The 17,988-nt window shown below is 47.3% G+C and overlaps 1 protein-coding gene across 2 annotated transcripts in view; it reads left to right on the top strand.

The window, feature by feature from the left end:
• Window positions 1-12,703: 12,703 nt before the first annotated feature.
• Window positions 12,704-17,988, top strand: part of ARCN1 (archain 1) — a gene marked incomplete in the record, with an annotated part of 143,023 nt that continues 137,738 nt past the window's right edge. The window contains 1 exon segment of one of the 2 annotated variants that reach the window (XM_056544043.1): window positions 12,704-12,760. Coding sequence is in view for 1 of the 2 variants with exons in the window: in XM_056544042.1 (XP_056400017.1) it covers window positions 17,310-17,312 (3 nt within the window). 2 annotated transcript variants of the gene reach the window in all.

Here is a 17,988-nt window from a genome sequence, read left to right as displayed (position 1 = left end):
TCCAACGATCCACGCCGCGCAGGTCAGTCCCTCGTTGTCGTCGCCGCTGCTCCTGGGACCCAGATCCCAACATTAACGCCGGGGATCGGGGTCCCCAGCACCTGGGGTGCACGTCCCGCACCCGCTCACGTCCTCCGGAAGAGGGGCGGAGCGGGTTGCGGGTCAGAGACGGCCCCGATCAGCCAGTAATTCCGGGTCCCCGGGTCACTGGAGACCCAATTGACCCGGAATCGCCGCAGATCGCTGGACTGAATTGTCCAGCGATCTGCGGCCATCGCCGACATGGGGGGGCATAGCGACCCCCCTGGGCGATATGCCGGGATGCCTGCTGAACGATTTCAGCAGGCATCCGGCTCCAGTCCCCAACCGGCTAGCGGTGGGGACCGGAATTCCCACGGGCGTATGGATACGCCCTCTGTCCTTAAGGACTCGGAATGCAGGGCGTATCCATACGCCCTATCTCCTGAAGAGGTTAAGGACACTCCACCTACCTCTTACTTTGTCATTGGTGCCAATATGTACCATGCCTGCTGGGTCCTCTCCAGCCCCGCCCAGCAATCTGTCAACCGGATCCACGATGTGCCGAACTCGAGCGCCAGGTAGACAACACACTGTCCGGCGATCCCGGTCTTTGTGACAGATCGCCCTGTCTGTCCCCCTAATAATTGAGTCCCCCACCACTAGTACCTGTCTGGCCTGCCCTGCACTCCTCCCTCCCTCCTTACTGGAGCAGACACCCCCCTGGTGGTCAGAGGCAGTATCCTGCTGCAGTACTGCTAGCTCTGAAATTGCATCCTCCATCCTGCATCCTGCATCTGCCAAGCGGGCAAACTTGTTGGGGTGTGCCAGTTCAGGACTAGCCTTCCTGACACTTTTCCCCCTACCCCGCTTTCTAACTGTAACACAGCTAGCTGCCTGACTGTCCAGCAACTCCGTCCCACTGTCCTCCCCCACCTCTACCCCCGAGAGTGCCTGCTCAGTGAGCAGAAGACTCCTCTCCAAGTTGTCAATGCGTCTCAATGTTGCCAGTTGTTCCTCTAGATCCAGGATCTGGGCTTCCAAACTAACAACTCGCTCACATCTCACACAACAATATTCACCCTCGAACTGCTGCTCAAGGATTGCATACATTGTACAAGATGCACACCGGACTGCATTTTCCAACTTGGAGGCCATTCTGGGTTTGGGGATTGCAAAAATATCAGTAAATAAAAAAAATAAAACATGTCAATTAAACTCGCTGAATTTAAAGTCCCTTAATGTTAAGTCCCTCTCACTTTTATAGTACGATCAAAGAAAGAACAAATCCTGCACTCACCGCACGGTACGGGTATCGTGGCCTCGGATTCCTGACCTCCTCGGATGGCATGGGAGTAGCAGCCACCGCTGACAGCGCTCAGAAATGGGCAACAGCCGGCAGTTTCGCGTTACAATCAACGCTTTTTCCGGCCCAATGAAAACGTCATCGCGCTGTTTTTTTTTATCAGGTGATTACTGAATCATGTGACCAGGTGACGTGAAAGGTGCAGAATCAAATAAGGAAGGAAAATAATGTAAGTATAACTAATACCTTTACCAAAACTAATACTTATTAATTGTAGCACTTTTTATAAAAAGGGGGACATGTCTAATCTGTCATTTAATCCAAGTGGACCCTGAGCTTCTAAGCGCAAGATCCACCTGGCCTCAGCTTGCAGCAGAGCCTGCCTCCTATTTATATTGGTACGGCGCGATAGAACCAGCTCTATTCCTCCAAATCGGATATCGGCACAGTTTCCATTATGTTCGGATCGCATGTGTTCTACAAATCGAGGGGAACCACCTTTAAAAAACAAGCTGCTGAATTATCAGAAAGGTTAAGAGCGAGGGGCTACCCTGCGAATATTGTTAATCAAGCGTATAAAAGAGCAGAATCGAAAAACAGGACTGACCTTATTAAAAGTAAGAATTACTCTAAGAAGATCAACCCAGCAAATAAAAGATTTATATTTGCTTTCAGAAATAGCCCTTTGAATTCCATGATTAGAACAGCTATATCTAGTTATTGGCATCTTCTGCCTGCAGACCCTGATATACAAGATACAGCATTAAACAGACCTATTGTTACTTTTAGAAAGAATGGTACAATTCAAGAATTCTTGAAAAATAAATTAAAACAAATTAAGAAGGAGAAAGGTCAAGAAACATGGTTAACTACCCCCTTTCCAAAAGGAAATAGGAAATGTGGATCATGTACCCAATGCAGTATGAATATTAATTCAAATACAGTACTGCTGGGGGGGCCATACAATTAGGACGAAGGAGTTGATTACTTGTCGCAGTAGTTTTGTAGTTTATTTTTTGCTCTGTACATGTGGTAATTTTTATGTTGGAAAAACAGAAAAACAATTACGGATAAGGATCCGGGAGCATGTATACTCGGTGAAAAAAGGAGGTGGTTCCCCTCGATTTGTAGAACACATGAGATCCGAACATAATGGAAACTGTGCCGATATCCGATTTGGAGGAATAGAGCTGGTTCTATCGCGCCGTAACAATATGAATAGGAGGCAGGCTCTGCTGCAAGATGAGGCCAGGTGGATTTTGCGCTTAGAAGCTCAGGGTCCACTTGGATTAAATGACAGATTAGACATATCCCCCTTTTTATAAAAAGTGCTACAATTAATAAGTATTAGTTTTGGTAAAGGTATTAGTTATACTTACGTTATTTTCCTTCCTTATTTGATTCTGCACCTTTCACGTCACCTGGTCACATGATTCAGTAAACACCTGATAAAAAACCAGCGCGATGACGTTTTCATTGGGCCGGAAGAAGCGTTGATTGTAACGCGAAACCGCCTGCTGTTGCCCATTTCTGAGCTCTGTCAGCGGTGGCTGCTACTCCCATGCCATCCGAGGAGGTCCGGAATCCGAGGCCGCGATACCCGTACTGTGCGGTGAGTGCAGGATTTGTTCTTTCTTTGATCGTACTATTTACTGAAACTTACCCTCCGTCCTAACACCGCTGTGGGTTGTTGAACTCAGACTCCCACAGCTGCCCTTGGTCCACAGGTGGATTCAGATACAAGTTGCTGGTGCCGCTTGCCTTTTGTTCTCTGGAGTAGCCTCTCACTTGTATACCTCACATTCTTGTATACAGCTCAAAACAATCACAGCGCAAAAAATCGCTTGTTTACTTCCCTCTTATAGTTAGCAGAGACTTCCTTGCTGTTTCACTGCTGGGAGAGACTGGATGCAAAGGGCTAGCTTCCTGTAAACACCTGCAATTTATCTGCTGCTAATTAATTAACTGTTCCACATGTGATGTCCCAGACAGAGAAAGAGCAAAAAAAATAAATAAATCAGATCACACTCAGCAGTGCTGTATACTTCTTACAGTATTCCCTTAATGTTAAGTCCCTCTCACTTTTATACCCACACTCACTTGTATATTTCACACTCTTGTAAACAGCTCAAAACAATCACAGCTCAAACAATCGCTTGTATACTTCCCTCTTATACTTAGCAGAGACTTCCTTGCTGTTTCACTGCTGGGAGAGACTGGATGCATAGGGGTCATCTTCTGACCCCTATAACTTTTTTATTTTTCCGTGTATGGGGCGGTATGAGGGCTAATTTTTTGCGCCGTGATCTGACATTTTTTTTTACCATTTTTGCATTGATAGGACTTATTGATCGCTTTTTATTCATTTTTTCATGATATAAAAAGTGACCAAAAATGCACTATTTTGGACTTTGGAATTTTTTTGCGCGTACGCCATTGACCGTGCGGTTTAATTAATGATATATTTTTATAATTTGGACATTTTTCACACGCGGCGATACCATTTATGTTTATTTTTCTTTACACTGTGGTTTTTTTTATGGGAAAAGGGGGGTGATTCAAACTTTTAATAGGGGAGGTGTTAAATGATCTTTTTTCACTTTTTTTTGCAGTGTTATAGCTCTCATAGGGACCTATAACACTGCACACACTGATCTTTTACATTGATCACTGGTTTCTCATAGGAAACCAGTGATCGATGATTCTGCCGCTTGACTGCTCATGCCTGGATCTCAGGCACTGAGCAGTCATTCGGCGATCGGACAGCGAGGAGGCAGGTAGGGACCCTCCGGCTGTCCTGTAAGCTGTTCGGGATGCCGCGATTTCACCGCGGCTATCCCGAACAGCTCCCTGAGCTAACCGGCATGCTTTCACTTTAGATGCAGCGTTCAACTTTGAACGCCGCATCTAAAGGGTTAAAAACGCGCAGCACCGCGATCAATGCCGCACGCTATTAGCCACGGGTCCCGGCCGTTGTTGGAGGGCACGCCGTGGCCCCGCGTTATAGATCGGGAGCGGACACATGACGTTCCAGTACGTCATGTGTCCTTAAGAGGTTAAATTACATGAGGGGTGTAGATTCCAAAATTGGGTCACATGTGGGGGTCCACTGTTCTGGCACAATGGGGGCTTTGTAAACGCACATGGCCTTCAATTCCAGACACATTCTCTTTCCAAGAGCCCAATGGTGCTCCTTCTCTTCTGAGCCCTGTAGTAGCCCAGAGCACTTTACGTCCACATATGGGGTATTTATATACTCAGAATAAATGGTGTCACAAATTAAGTTTTTTTTTTCCTATTACCCCTTGTGAAAATGAAAAATTTGGGATAACACCAGCATTTTAGTGAAAAAAAATTTCATTTTTCATTTTTATGTCCAAATTTAACAAAAATTCTTCAAACACCTGTGGGGTGTTAAGGCTCACTATACCCCTTGTTACGTTCTGTGAAGGCTGTAGTTTCCAATATGGGGTCACATGTGGGTGTTTTTTTTTTTGCGTTTATGTCAGAACCGGTGAAACGATCAGCCACCCCTGTGAAAATCATCTCAAATGTACATGATGCTCTCACTCCTGAGCCTTGTTGTGCACCTGCAGAGCATTTTTATGTCCACATATGGGGTATTTCTGTACTCTAACGCTAAGAAATTGTGTTACAAATTTTGGGGAGTCTTTTTTTCCTTTTACCTCTTGTGAAAATGAAAAGTCGGGGGCAACACCAGCATGTTAGTGTAAAAAGCAAAAAAATTTTACAATAACATGCTGAAGTAGACCCCAACTTTACCTTTTCATAAGCAATTTCTCCTGAGTACGGACATACCCCATATGTGACCCTAAACCGTTGCCTTGAAATACAACAGGGCTCTGAAGTGAGAGAGTGCCATGCGTATTTGAGGCCTAAATTAGGGGTTTGCATGGGACGGACCCGGATGCAAGAATTACACTTGCCTCCGATACCAAAATTACCCTACAACAGTGTTTCCCAAACAGGGTGCCTCCAGCTGTTGCAAAACTCCCAGCATGCCTGGAGAGTCAATGGCTGTCCAGCAGTACTGGGAGTTGTTGTTTTGCAACAGCTGGAGGCTCCGTTTTTTGAAACAGTGCCATACGAGATGTTTTTCATTTTAATTGGAAGGGGGGTGGGTGTGTAACTGTGTAGGGGTATATGTATATGCAGTGTTTTACCTTTTAACCTTTATTTTGTGTAGTGTAGTGTTTTTAGGGTACATTCACACAGGAGAGGGATTACAGCGAGTTTCCCGCTGGGAGTTTGAGCTGCAGCAGAAAATTTGTTGCATCTCAAACTTGCAGGGAGAAACACACTATAAACCACCACCCGTGTGAAAGTACATTCACATGGGGGGTGGGCAAACCTCCAGTTGTTGCAAAACTACAACTCCCAGCATGCCCTTTGGCTGTCCGTGCATGCTGGGGGGTTGTAGTTATGCAACAGCTGGAGGCACACGGGTTGGGAAACACTGAGTTAGGAAACAGACAATGCCTCCAGTTATTGCAAAACTACAACTCCCACCTGAAGGGCATGTTGGGAGTTGTAGTTATGTAACAACTGGAGGAGAACAGTTTGGAGACCACAAAACTTCAACTCCAAGCATGCCCAGACTGCCCAGGCATGCTGGGAGTTGGAGTTCGGCAACATCTGAAGGGCCAGATGTTGCCAAACTACAACTCCCAGCATGCCTGGACAGTCTCTGAATGCTTTGAATTGTAGTATTGCAACATCTGGAGCACTACAGTTTGGACAACACTGTATAGTGGTCTCGAAATTGTGCCTTTCCAGATGTTGCAAAACTACAACTCCCAGCATGCCGAGACTGTCCAGGCATGCTGAGAGTTGTAGTTTTGAAACATCTGGAAGGGCTACAGTTTGGAGACCACCGTACAGCTGGGCATGCTGGGTGTTGTAGTTTTGAAACTCCTAGGAGCAGCAGTGAAGAACACCTTACAGCGATCTTCACTGCTGCCTCTGACATCGCTGCCGCTTCCTCCACTTGCTTTCTTTCTGCCGCCGGTCCCTGGGTGTCATCAGGTAACTGCCGCCGGTTCCCCCTGCATCAACTGGGGATCTGAACTATCACCCCCCACCCTGCGAGTCCTGACCGGCCAATCGCAGGGGATAGGAGTAGGTGGCTCTGACAGCTCCGATCATCCCTATTTTCCGAGAGATCGGGTCACCAGAGACTTGATCAGCCTGGAATCGCCGCAAATCTCAGGATCCCCCCAGGCATTGTTACTGGATGCCTACTGAATAATTTCAGCAGGCATCCCACTCCGGTCTCCGGACGGCGCGCGTCTGGGACCAAAATTCCCACGGGCGAACAGGTAAGCCCTGGGTCCTTAAGGGGTTAAAGACTTTTTGAAAATAACTGAAGGACAAACAGCACAAAGTAGATATTTATGCAGTTATATCATTGCGCTCACGGTGCCCAGCTTTAACCCCTTCCAGCTATATGTTGTATGCATATGTCCTATCTGAGAGCATGTTCCCATGACTGGACTTATGCATATGTCCTGATGATCTCCTACTCTGCACCTGCCAAAACAAAGATTGCACTGGTCTCGACAGTGTAAACCCCAAAGATGCCTTGGTCAGTACTGACCACGGCATCTACAGGAATGACAGTTTTTGAGGCAAAGCCAGAAGGGTATTCAAAATGGGAAATGGGAAATATAAAAGAAGGAGTTAAACTTCTCCACTACTGACTTTGACTCAAAAAAAACTTTAGGTGCAGTTTTCAAACAAACGCCAGAAAAAAAAAATCTGTGTGAAAACCTAGCCTAATTCTGACAATTATGCTATGCTGCAGTACAGATGTGCTGCAGTACAGTTAAACAGGTAAAAAGAAAAAGTATTAAAATAAAACATTTTAAATAAAGTGTAAAAAAATTAAAATATAGGTCCCTTTCCCAAAAAAGTCCTGTATTATAACAGAAGAACAACAACAAAAAACTATACATAATAGGTATTGCCACATTCGTAACAACTTTTACTATAAAACGATAATGTAATTTATCCCGTATGGTGAACGCCATGAAAAAAAAGCTGAGTTATTTCAAATTTTAGTCCAAAAAGCGGAATTAAAACAATCAAAATGTAGTATGTATCGCAAAAATGGTACTAATAAAAATTTCTGCTCATCCTGCAAAAAATATGCCCTTACACAATGCTGTAGGACAAAAAAATAAAAAAGTTATGGCTGCCAGAACATGGCAACACAAAAAAAGGGGAAAAAAATGATATTAAATGGGCACTGTCACCAACTTTATTTTTTGATATGTTGTAGTACTTACGTACTACAACATATCTCTAATATACTTTTATTATTTTTTTTTAAATTAAAATAGTTTAATTTACATTTGAAAACCGGCCACTAGGGGTCTCCCTCCTAGTGGCCGGCTGCAGCCTGGCGTGACGTCACGCCTGAAAAAGGACCGATGCCCGGCCGGGCATCGGTCCTTTTTCATTCAGCCTGCGCTCGCTCCCTGCCTGTCAATCAGACAGACAGGGAGCGAGCGCATTGGCTCCCCGGCCACAGGCTGGGAGGCCACTCCTCCCACACATCGCCGCCGCCTCCGCCGCTGTGAGGTGGTTGGACCTGCCGTGGAGATTTACGTCCTCTGCCACGGGGGGGAGGAACGGGGGAGGAGCTGGGGGAGGAGCGGACGCATGGATCTACGGGGGCGCAAAAAACCACCTCACACCGCCGCCTCGTCGCCGCCGCCGCTGTCCCTGCACGCCTGCTGCCGGACTCTGCAGTAAGTGTAATGGGGGGGGGGGGGGTTGTGATGGAGGGAACGGGGCATGGCGGTCGGGGGAGACAGAGGGGACGGGCTAGCGCCGCATGTAATTAGTAGTTTATCTACACAGGATGCCTCCAGCTGTTTCAATACTACAACTCCCAGCATGCCCTGACAGCCAATAGATGTCAGGGCAAGCTGGGAGTTGTTGTGATGAAACAGCTGGAGGCACCCTGTGTAGATGAACTAAGGGCGGAAGTCCCCCCCAGCAGGCATCAGTGACGTGGGCGCCTGCTGGGGAAGTCTGCCTGGTAGTGAGCACACTGCCAGGCAGACAAAAAGCATTTTTAATATAGTAAAAATTAAAATTTAAAGCAGGGAGGGGGTTAGGGATAGATGTGCAATAGGCAGGGACAGAAAAAAAAAATAGGATGGTGGGAGCTACCCTTTAATGAATAAATGTAACATATTTTTTATCACACCGTGAACGCCCAAAACATTTTTTTGCATAAAAAATTCTGCATGTATAAACAAAAATTTACCACCAATATAAATTACAATATGCCATGAAATAAAGATCTTAAAAATCACTTTGCTTAGTAACAGCATTCCAAAAGTATTATCTCATAAAGGGAAACTGATAGCTAGTTCACTCACACTAAACCCAATATAATGGGTTATAGTGATGGTGAATAGCTGTAAAATGAAGGGTCACTTACTTTTATGGGTGCCTTTTGTGCAGACTTCTGTAACTTTTAAGTTTTATTTATATTGCGCTCCAGCTGCATTGGAGGTGGGCAGCTGGCTTGCAAAACTCCCCTGCCTCATCTATATTCCGCTCACGGCCCGCCCGTCTTGATTATTTAAATTGTTCACTCACATCACTAGGACGTGAGAGCCTGCAGGGGGAGGTGAGCACGTCTCTATATGCACCACTGAAACTTCGCTACACCCGACTTCTTAAAGCAGAGCGCTCACCTCCCTTGCAGGCTCTTACGTCCTTGTGACGTGAGAGTGAAGAATTTAAATGATCAAGATGGAGTCGGCCGCAGGCAGAATATAGATGAGGCAGCGGAGCTTGGCAAGCCCGCTCCCCCCTCCAATGAGCGCTGGAGCCCAATATGAATAATACTATTAACATACAGTGGGGAAAAAAGGTATTTAGTCAGCCACTTATTGTGCCTGTTCTCCCACTTAAAAAGATGAGACAGGCCTGTAATTTTCATCATAGGTACACTTCAACTATGAGAGGGGAAAGAATACAGGAAATCACTTTGTAGGATTTCTAATTAATTAATTGGTAAATTCCTTGGTAAAATAAGTATTTGGTCACCTACAAAAACAAGATTTCTGGCTCTCACAGACTTGTAACTTCTTCTTTAAGAGTCTCCTCTGTCCTCCACTCTTTACCTGTATTAATGGCACATGTTCGAACTTGTTATCAGTATAAAAGACACCTGTCCACAACCTCAAACTGTCACACTCCACTAAGACCAAAGAGCTGTCGAAGGACACCAGAAACAAAATTGTAGACCTGCACCAGGCTGGGAAGCAGAATCTGCAATAGGCAAGCAGCTTGGTGTGAAGAAATCAACTGTGGGAGCATTAATTAGAAAATGGAAGACATACAAAACCACTGATAATCTCCCTCGATCTGGGACTCCAAGCAAGATCTCACCCCGTGGTGACAAAATGATCACAAGAACATTGAGCAAAAATCCCAGAACCACACGGGTGGACCTAGTGAATGACCTGCAGAGAGCTGGGACCAAGGTAACAAAGGCTACCATCAGTAACACACTACGCCGCCAGGGACTTAAATCAGGCAGTGCCAGACGTGTCCCCCTGCTTAAGCCAGTACATGTCCGAGCCCGTCTGAAGTTTGCTAGAGAGAATTTGGATAATTCAGAAGAGGATTGGAAGAATGTCATATGGTCAGATTAAACTAAAGTAGAACTTTTTGGTAAAAACTCAACTTGATGTGTTTGGAGAACAAAGAATTCTGAGTTGCATCCAAAGAACACCATATCTACTGTGAAGCATGTGGGTGGAAACATCATGCTTTGGGGCTGTTTTTCTGCCAAGGGACCAGGACGACTGATCCATGTAAAGGAAAGAATGAATAGGGGCAATGTAAAAACCTCCTTCCATCAGCAAGGGTATTGAAGATGAAACGTGGCTGGGTCTTTCAGCATAACAATGGTCCCAAACACACCGCCCGGGCAACGAAGGAGTGGCTTCGTAAAAAGTATTTCAAGGTCCTGGAGTGGCCTAGCCAGTCTCCAGATCTCAACCCCATAGAAAACCTTTGGAAGGAGTTGAAAGGCCGTGTTGCCCAGTGACAGCCCCAAAACATCACTGCTCTAGAGGAGATCTGAATGGAGGAATGGGCCAAAATACCAGCAACAGTGTGTGAAAACCTTGTAAAGGCTTACAGAAAACATTTGACCTCTGTCATTGCCAACAAAGGGTATATAACAAAGTATTGAGATGTACTTTTATTTTCCACCATAATTTGCAAATTAATTCTTTAAAAATCAGACAATGTGATTTTATTGATTTTTTTTTTCTCATTCTGTCTCTCGCAGTTGAGGTATACCTATGATGAAAATTACAGGCCTCTCTCATCTTTTTAAGTGGGAGAACTTGCACAAATGGTGGCTGAATAAATACTTTCCCACCCCCCACTATACATACATTGAAGGCACCAATAAAAGTGAGTGACCCCTCATTTTACAGTTATTCACCCGTACTATAACCCAGTATACTGGGTTTAGTGCAAGTAAACTACCGTATTTATCGGGGTATACCACGCACCGGCCTATAACACGCACCCTCATTTTACCAAGGATGTTTGGGTAAAAAAAGTTTTTTACCCAAATATCCATGGTAAAATGAGGGTGCGTGTGTGTGCGCGTGTATACCCCGATAAACCCCCAGGAAAGGCAGGGGGAGAGAGGCCGTCGCTGCCCGCTTCTCTCCCCTGCCTTTCCTGGGGTCTAGAGCCCTGCTGCCGGCCCTTCTCTCCCCCTGGCTATCGGCGCCGCTGCCCGTTCTCTCCCCCTGACTATCGGTGCCGCTGCCCCGTTGCCTCCCCCCATCCCCGGTGGCATAATTACCTGGGTCGGGTCCGCGCTGCTGCAGGCCTCCGGCGTGCGTCCCCTGCGTCGTTGCTATGCGCCGCGCATAGCAACGACGAAGGGGACGCACGCCGGAGGCCTGCAGCAGCGCGGACCCGACCCAGGTAATTATGCCACCAGGGATGGGGGGAGGCAATGGGGCAGCGGCGCCGGCAATGGGTGCCGCTGCCCCTTCTCTCCCCCTGGCTATCGGCGCCGGTACCGATAGTCAGGGGGACAGAACGGGCAGCGGCGCCGATAGCCAGGGGGTGAGAAGGGGCGGCAGCAGGGCTCTAGACCCCAGGGAAGGCAGGGGGAGAGAAGCGGGCAGCGACGGCCTCTCTCCCCCTGCCTTTCCTGGGGCGGTATCGACGTATAACACGCACATAGACTTTAGGCTAAAAATTTTAGCCTAAAAAGTGCGTGTTATACGCCGATAAATACGGTAGTTGTCAGTTTCTCTTTAAAAGATAAGTATCATGAACAAAAACGTATTCCCTATCCAAAGGATAGGGGATACGTTTTAGATCGCGGGGGGTCCGAGCACTGGGGCCCCCCGTAATCTCCTGTTTGGAGCCCTGGGTCTCCAGCACAGGAGCGCGTCACGACCCCCGCCCGAAGCGGGAGCCGAGATGCCCCCTACATATAGTTCTATAGAGCTTTATAGAGGGGGCATGGCGGTTCCTGCTTTGGGCGGGGGTCGAGACGCGCTTCTGTGTTGGAAACCCAACGCTCCAAACAGGAGATCTCAGGGGCCCCAGCACTCGGACCCCCCCGCAATCTAAAACGTATCCCCTATCCTTCGGATAGGGGATACGTTTTTATTCATGATACTTATCCCTTAAAGAGACACATGCCAGATTTGGTCATGAAAGGAGAACTTCAGACAAAAATAATAAATAGCTGATTGCAGGGGTCTGATCTCTGGGATCTCTGAAATGGGAACCGGAACTCTGTGAGAAGCGCATGCTGCAGACGGCATACGCTCTATTTATTTCTATGGGAGTATAGAGAAGACTCAAGTACAGCACTTGGGCATCATCGGTGCTCCCATAGAAATTCATAGAGCGCATGCCTTCTACCAGGAGACCACACGTGCTCCTTCACTGACAGCCCAGAGGTCAGACCCCGTGATCAGCTACCTATACCCTATAGTGTGGAAAGGGGATACATTAGCTCAGTGGCGTTGCGACCCGGGTGTGGGGGGTGCGGCCCGCACCGGGTGACACCAACCTAATGGGGTGACACCAAGACGCTCCGCAGCACCCCCCCCTCCCCAGCTACACCGACACCCCCTATCTGTGCCCGACCGGCCTCCCGTCCGTCAGAACCCCCCCCCCCGCCTTCACCTGCGCTGTGTGTGCGGTGCACCTGTCCGTCAGCAACCCCCCCCCCCCTTTCACCTGCACTGTGCGCCCGTCCGTCATCACCTTCACCAGCACTGTGCCCGGCCTCCGCTCCCACGTCTGCGCCTGCCTGACGTCCACTGCATGGCCGTGCAGGAGGACGTCAGTTACGTCACTCGCAGGACGCCCGGTGAGAAGGAGCGCTGCGCTGGATGGGTGAGTGTGTGTGTGTCTGTCTCTATCTATGTTTGTGTGTGTGACTCTGTGTGTGTGTGTGTGACTGTGTGTGTGTATGTGACTCTGTGTGTGACTGTGTGTTTGTGTGACTCTCTGAGTGTGTGTGTGACTCTGTGACTCTGCGTGTGTGTGACTGTGTGACTCTGTGTGTGTTTGTGCGACTCTGTGTGTTTGTGTGACTCTGTGTGTGTGTGACTGTGTGCATCTGTGTGTTTGACCCTGTGTGTGTCTGTCTGTGAGAGTGTGTCTCTCTGACTGTGTGTGTGTTTGTGTGTGTGTCTCTCTGTGTTGTATGTGTTTTTTTTTTGTGTGTGTGTGTGTGTGTGGGGGGGGTTGAACCAGCGATCTAATGTGGGGAGACTTTGACCCATTGTGGGGAACCTGCAAGGGAACCTGCGGCCTAATGTGGGGAAACTACTACCAAATGTGCGGAGTCTATGCTACCTAATGTGGGGAATCTGTGCTACCAAATGTGGGGAGTCTATGCTACCTAATGTGGGGAATCTGTGCTACCTTATGTGGGGAGTCTATGCTACCTAATGTGGGGAATATGTGCTACCTAATGTGGGGAACTTGCTACCTAATGTGGGGAATCTGTGCTACCTAATGTGGGGAAATTGCTACCTAATGTGGGGTAACTGGTACCTACCTAATGTGGGGGAACTGGTACCAAATGTGGGGAATCTATGCTGCCTAATGTGGGGAAAAGATGCTACCTAATGTGGGGAAACTGCTGCCTACCTAATGTGGGGGAACTGCTGCCTACCTGATGCTCCCCCCCTGGCAGTAGCACCCTCATCATCCACCAGCAACCCCCCCCCCCAGTAGTAGCACCCCCATCATCCACTAGCAACACCACCAATACCCCCCTCCCGTGGTAATAGCATCAGCTAACGGATGTTGAGGGGTGTTACTGCGGTTGTGGTATTATATTCAGAGGGTGCACTGTATGGCAACGTTATATTCAGAGGGCGCAATTTGTGGTAGTATTATATTCAGAGGGAGCAGTTTGTGGTAGTATTATTAGAGATGAGCGAACTTACAGTAAATTCGATTTGTCACGAACTTCTCGGCTCGGCAGTTTATGAATATACTGCGTAAATTAGTTCAGCCTTCAGGTGCTCCGGTGGGCTGGAAAAGGTGGATACATTCCTAGGAAAGAGTCTCCTAGGACTGTATCCACCTTTTCCAGCCCACGGGAGCACCTGAAAGCTGAACTAATTTATGCAGGAAAAGTTATCAACTGCTGAGCCGAGAAGTTTGTGACGAGTTGAATTTACTGTAGTTCGCTCATCTCTAAGTATTATATTCAGAGGGCGCAGTGGGTGGTAGTATTATATTCAGAGGGTACAGTATTTGGCGGTATTATATTCAGGGGTACAGTATGTGGCAGATTTATATTCAGAGGATACAGTATGTGGCAGATATATATTCAGAGGGCGCAGTTTGTGGTAGTATTATATTCAGCGGGCGCAGTGGGTGGTAGTATTATATTCAGAGGGTACAGTATGTGGTAGTATTATATTCAGTGGGTACAGTGTGTAGCAGTATTATATTCAGTGGGTACAGTGTGTGGCAGTATTATATTCAGAGGGTACAGTATGTGGCGGTATTATATTCAGAGTACAGTATGTGTTGGTATTATATTCAGAATGTACAGTGTGTGGTAGTATTATATTCAGTGGGTATGGTGTATGGAAGGTTTATAATCAAAGAGTATAGTGTATACAGTGGTCCCTCAACATACGATGGTAATTCGTTCCAAACGAGCCATCGTTTGTCGAATCCATCGTATGTTGAGGGATTTGTGCAATGTAAAGTATAGGAAGCTGTACTCACCTGTCCCCGCCGCTCGAGATGGTGTCCCCGCCGCTCGCGATGGTGACCCCGGCCTCCGCTGGGCTCTCCGCTGTCTTCTCCGATCCTCTGCTGTCTTCTCCGGTCCTCTTCTGTCTTCTCTGGTCCTCTTCTGTCTTCCGCAAGGCCTTACTGGGCCTGCGTAGCGACGTCATTACGCCGCTGTGTACGCCATTCCTATTGGATGGCGTGCGCAGCAGCGTATTGACGTCATCGGAGAGGGCCGAGAAGACACCGGAAGACCAGCACTGGACCCGGAGGGCACCCCGGAGCATCGTGGAGGGGTAAGTAATACTTACCGCACCACACGGGGAACATTAAGCTGCTATCCGGCAGCAGCTTAAGCATTTGGCGCTGCCGGATAGCACTTAATGCGATGGCCCCGACATAAAAAAGCATCGTATGTCGATGCTGACATCGACATGCGATGGCCTCTGAGAGGCCATCGTATGTCGATTTGATCATATGTCGGGGCCATCATAGGTCGGGGGTCACTGTAGTAGTATTATATTTAGAGGATACAGTGTCTGGCAGGTTTATAATAATACTTGTTTTCATATAGAGGATGAGAATGCACTGACATAGTGAGGAGACGTCTGGGCGTCACATTCTACAGACAGAAGTTTTAGCTAGACCTGGCGGTATGTACCATATGAATTAGATAAGGAAAGACTATAGAGAAGATGTCACCTGTAGTCACTGATATCATTGTATATTCTCCTCACTATAGAGAAGACGTCACCTGTAGTCACTGATATCATTGTGTATTCTCCTCACTATAGAGAAGACGTCACCTGTAGTCAGTGATATTATTGTACATTCTCCTCTCTATGTCCTATCAGAGCTGTAGTCACTTTTCAGTTCTACAGTTAGGTCAGTGAAACTACAACTCCCAGCATAACCTCACCACTGCTCAAAGGGGTACTCTACTGGAAAACATTTTTTTTTTATCAACTGGTGCTACAAAGTTAAACAGATTTGTAAATTACTTCTATTTAAACATCTTAATCCTTCCAGTACTTATTAGCTGCTGTATAAGCGATTCACAGGAAGTTATTTTCTTTTTTAATTTCTTTTCTGTCTGACCACAGTGCTCTGTGCTGACACCTCTGTCCATGTCAAGAACTGTCCATAGTAGGAGCAAATCCCCATATCAAACCTATCCTGCTCTGGACAGTTCCTGACATGGACAGAGGTGTCAGCAAATAGCACTGTGGTCAGACTGCAAAGAACTACACAACTTCTTGTGGAGCATACACCAGCTTATAAGTACTGTAAGTATTAAGATTTTAAATAGAAGTAATTTAAAAACTTTCTGGCACCAGTTGATATAAAAGTAAATGTTTTCCAGTGGAGTATTCCTTTAAGTAATTCTGGGAGCTGTATATTTAAATGGTGAAAACTTCTTTAACACTTTCCCATTCTGTGGCAACTGGTATATCTGATTATTATACTGGAATTTCTCACAATGCGCTACAACAGTGGTGTCTGTCACAACAGGCTAAAACTTACTGGGGGGAGGGGGGAGGTATGGGGGTGACACCATTTTCTACCGCACCAGGTGACACCAACCCTAGCAACGCCACTGCATTAGCTTTAGCTGGAGTTCTCCCTTAGGGTACGTTAAACCTTATTCAGATTTGATGCGCAGGATTTTCTGCTGCAGATTTCAATGTAAACTAATTGACTGAGCACAACTTCTAATCTGCAGTTACAAATTCTGCACATCAAATCTGCTGCTGTGCGTGTGAACGTACCCTTAAGGTAAAAAAAGGTGGCATCCTTAAAGGGGTAGTCCAGTGGTGAAAAACTTATCCCCTATCCTAAGGATAGGGGATAAGTTTGAGATCGCGGGGGTCCGACCGCTGGGGCCCCCTGCGATCTCTCTGTACGGGGCCCCGGCTCTCCGCCGAGATAGCGGGTGTCGACCCCCGCACGAGGCGGCGGCCGACACGCCCCCTCAATACATCTCAATGGCAGAGCCGGAGATTGCCGAAGGCAGCGCTTCGGCTCTGCCATAGAGTTGTATTGAGGGGGCGTGTCGGCCGCCGCCTCGTGCGGAGGTCGACACGCCCCCTTCCAGCGGGCTGTCGGGGCTCCGTACAGGAGATCGCGGGGGGCCCCAGGGGTTGGACCCCCGCGATCTGCAACTTATCCCCTATCCTTAGGATAGGGGATAAGTTGCTCACCACTGAATCACCACTGGACTACTCCTTTAAGGGGTTAGGATAATATATTGAGAAAGATAGAGCAGAGCAGAAACGAGGAAACCAACTTCAGCCTTGCCAGCAGAAGAATTGGTCATTTGGATTTAAAGTTTTGTGCAGTCCTATATAATGTATATGTGTTGGGAAAGCAGCTATGTAGTCCAGTGTGTCCATTCCTTTTCCTGCTCATTGTCCTGGCCGCAGTCAGCGCTATATAGCTGGCAGTCCTTTCTCACTGGCACTGTATTGCGCTTACTAACCAAGGGAAGGGCAAATACCATTTCAAAGATGACAGCTATCGTTGTCTCCGCCTCCTCCTTTAGACGTGCCCTGTGCTCTGCCTCTTCCCGGATCTCACGTAGCTTCCTGTTGAAGACGTGGCTCCGGTACTGCCATATTGTGCGGAGGACCGTCGGAGGCGATCAGCAGGATAGTCCAAGTACCCGGTTTTATCTTCCGCCACCATGGTGAGCAGTTTGCCGTTCGGGGTGGATATGGCGTTTGGGTGACGGCTGTGGTCCCTGGAAAGAGGGCAGGACTGCGGCCAGGACAGGATCAGCTGTAGTCAGTGACAACTGTGTAGATGGGACTGGGATCTGGCCTGTGTCCGCCTAATGATACGCATTGGGGTGCTCTAAACAGGTGACGCTGCAAAACCTCACCTGACTGTGCGCCTGCTCCTGGCACAGGTGACTGTAAAGGGATGCTAGGAGTCGTCATTGTCCCTTGGCACCTAGTGCAGTATGTGCGACCCTCAACATACATTGGTTCAGAGACGATCATTGTATATTCAGTCCAATACTCTAAAAATCAGGTTATTGGTTCAGCAACCCATGAGGTGTCAACCCCAAAAAAGAAAACATGGCGAATTAGCACAAAATATAGTAGAATCACCAAATAGCGGACACTTGCGGAGAAAACAAGTGTCCACTATTGGGAGATGTCTCCTATTGGGAAAAATGGCTCAAAAATCTTTGTAAATAACCGAATACTGGACTGTACTCACTCCCGAGTGTAATTACCTATAAAATATGTTAAAAAGCGATAAAAAAAATTATTGTATTGTAGTTAGGGGAAAAAAACTCAACAATGCAATCAGTCAGGAAAAGTAATGATTTATTACAGTATCTCTGTGAGCATCAG

This window comes from Hyla sarda, chromosome 10 (genome assembly GCF_029499605.1).
Source record: "Hyla sarda isolate aHylSar1 chromosome 10, aHylSar1.hap1, whole genome shotgun sequence".
In the NCBI taxonomy this organism is placed as follows: domain Eukaryota; kingdom Metazoa; phylum Chordata; class Amphibia; order Anura; family Hylidae; genus Hyla; species Hyla sarda.
The sequence above is the reverse complement of the archived record's forward strand: the minus strand, read 5'-3'. Positions and strand labels throughout refer to the sequence as shown.